Source organism: Morchella importuna, assembly GCF_003444635.1.
Source record: "Morchella importuna strain M04M26 chromosome Unknown Morimp01GS003, whole genome shotgun sequence".
Taxonomy (NCBI): Eukaryota; Fungi; Ascomycota; class Pezizomycetes; order Pezizales; family Morchellaceae; genus Morchella; species Morchella importuna.
The window spans coordinates 1,812,853-1,815,671 of NW_025763400.1; the positions used below are offsets into that span (position 1 = coordinate 1,812,853).

General features: G+C 41.9%; 1 protein-coding gene across 1 annotated transcript; it reads right to left on the reverse strand.

Annotated features, from left to right (window-relative positions):
- Positions 1-995: 995 nt before the first annotated feature.
- LAJ45_01996 (uncharacterized protein) lies at positions 996-2,819 on the reverse strand (the record flags this gene model as incomplete). The annotated part of the gene is made up of 1 exon (XM_046111588.1): positions 996-2,819. One exon carries the CDS (start codon positions 2,817-2,819, stop codon positions 996-998), a length of 1,824 nt encoding a protein of 607 aa, XP_045975532.1.

The window sequence follows — 2,819 nt, forward strand, 5'->3', positions numbered from 1 at the left end:
ATACTGTAACTAAATTCAACTGGGTGGCACCACAAAAAATTGAGTAAACGTGGAAAGCTTACTGTATCTGGCGGAGGGGTACCAGTTTAATTTTTATGTGTTCGCCCGGGTACGCTGTTCGCTGCAGTTGCGTCGGGATACTCCAGCGTGCCATAAACTTCGCCTTATTCCAGTCGCTAATGCTCCAAGCTACGCCCACTAGGGGATAATAGAGCACGCACAAAGGCCTGCAGCATGATCGATCGCGACTTACATAAGTCGAGTGATGGGTTATGACGTGATCGCTTTGCTTTCTTTTGAGTTTCCTTTATTGAGAAAAGACTGATTGTAGTCTTCTATGTAGGTCCTTGACCGTACAGTGGGTATATGTATATGTGGTGGTCAAGATACGTACATGTAGTAATTAAAGTAAATATTATATTGTCGATACTTGCACCAATTCTAAGAGCTGTGTTTCGGTCTTGAAATATCACTCGAATAGCGATATAGGAAGAATGCCGATTTTCTCTATATAGCCTACAAAGAACATTTAAAGCATTCACGCAAGCTACTAATCATGTCGAAGATTCATAATTCTAGCTAGCCTCCTACTAAAATGCATGAGAGATACTAGGCTGATTGTAGCGCCTCTCGATTCCTCATATAATTGCTGTCAGACTGGACGCAATATGACTAAGCACAAATTGAAAAAATACAAAGTCTATTTGATTCGATTCTTAATTTCTAAAGCACATTCCATGCGTTTATGAAACTAGACCGAACCAACTTGATTATGATGCTAATCAGCCCCTATAACGAACTATCATTGGCCCCAATAATATTGGGTCCTTCCCATAGAAATATACTGACGCCCTAGTTGTTATAATTTGTGTATGGCTCCGTTACCGCGGGTTAAAGATCATATCTATGCGATTCTGCTCAATGACCATGCTTTAATTTTTCGGTGGCATTTCTACCATCGGATAGGGCATCGGAATACGTACCCCTAATGTCCTTCAGCTTCGTACGTTCTGCGCTTCAAGCGCTAGGATATTTTTTATGGAGGAGTAATCACCCATAAGCATATCGGTTAAAACTGAATCTTCATTCGGCGGTCGTGAAAGTGTGTCTGGATCCCTATGAAAGAAGTGAATCTTCCCGTCATCTTCTCTAAAAAATTCAAGAGAATCCGGTAATCCTCTCTTTTCTTTTGTAATTCTCACAACCTCTTTCGTAAATGAGCTATCTAAAGTCTCAAGAATCTTCATAGCACTAAGCCTACGGTAGGCTGTAAGGTTGAAAATAATTGAGTCAAAGTCATAAGAGCCCTCAGGCTGAAAGTAACTTATAAATAACTTTTGTGTGGAGTGTGGCTTAGGATGCACCTCCACATCTTCTTGAGAAGCCTTTGCATTTGCTTGAATACGACTGTCAAGAAAGTCGGAGATTTTTTGTTTGATCATAAATGTACCACAGGTGACTCTGGGAACGATCATGTATAGAAAATCAGATGATCTCAGCTCCTCCCAACCAGATATATCTCTGCTAGAATTTCGAACGTCACCAAGATCTTTGTTACAATAATAGAAGTCTGCTTTTAGGGCAGATGAGGCCAGGTGGCGGGCAGCCTGAAGCCCCTTTCGTTTTTTGTCAACCCTTTCAAAGATGAAAAGATCTTTTTTCACCCATGGAATATGGCAGACTGATTTGTACCGATCGCGAATCGAATCAGCCCACTTCGTCAAAGGCCCAGCAATGCCTAATTTAACACCTGCCTTATTTGTCCACCCTTTTTTTTCGTATTCCTCAATTTTCGAATCCGAATTTAGTAATTCGACAACCAATGAAGAGTCTGTAAAAACTCTGATAGAAGAGAAGGTAGGATTCCCGAAGATAAATCCTCCATCTATCAAGAGGTCTGATATAGCTATTATGCCTTCTATCAACGCTGTATCATTGACTGGAGTACCTTTCATTGTGGAAAGTAAAGACATATTCCAAGGAGAATTTTGCCCGAAAAAGACGCCATATGCTCCCTTCTCACCCAGAGGTTTCCCAGAATCTTCTAATGTGCGTGCATGCGGGTTAGAGATTTCTTTATCTGAGCGGCTACAAATGTATACCAACAATTCGCCTCGTTCGTTGACGGTGAATGCGCTTTTATAAGAATTAATTTCCTGGCCACCATGATCCCACGGAATAAATTCAAGCGAGCCCCCAGATAGCACTGGCTGTAAGGCAAGCCCGGGGCAAGTATCCAAAAAATCTTTACCCAACACAATGTCGATACCAATGTCTTGATGACCGGGGAAAAGCTCCTTGGCCACCTTTACGGTTTGTATGTATGGGCGTCCATGTATATGAATTTTGATAATCTGGATACCAACAAAAAGCTTTTGTTCATCTAATAGAAGTTCCCCAAGAGTCAAATTCCCGACGTCTATAAGTTCCATTGTCCCGGGGTTGTTCCCAACGACTGATTCTAGGGCAATAGATATGTCTGTAGACCAATCAATAAGGCAGCGAACATTTCTCAATTCAACGTCTACATTTTTCTCCCTTGACTCTTTGAGGTACTTGAAACGGAGATATTTCAAGACTTCGTTGTCTTGGTCGTGAATTTGAACTGCCGGACCAGCAAAATCAACACTGGGGAGGGGAACAAAAGGGGTTTCAAGTACAGCCTGAAACCCATGTTCTCCAGTCAATTCACTGTAGGGGGGTTTGGCAAACATCATTCCTAGCTCAGCTCGCTCGCATAGTTCGGCCTCTGTTAGTAGATCTAGCGATCTTCCCTTAATCGGTAGATAAGTGATATCTCCAGAGATTTCCGGATGCAT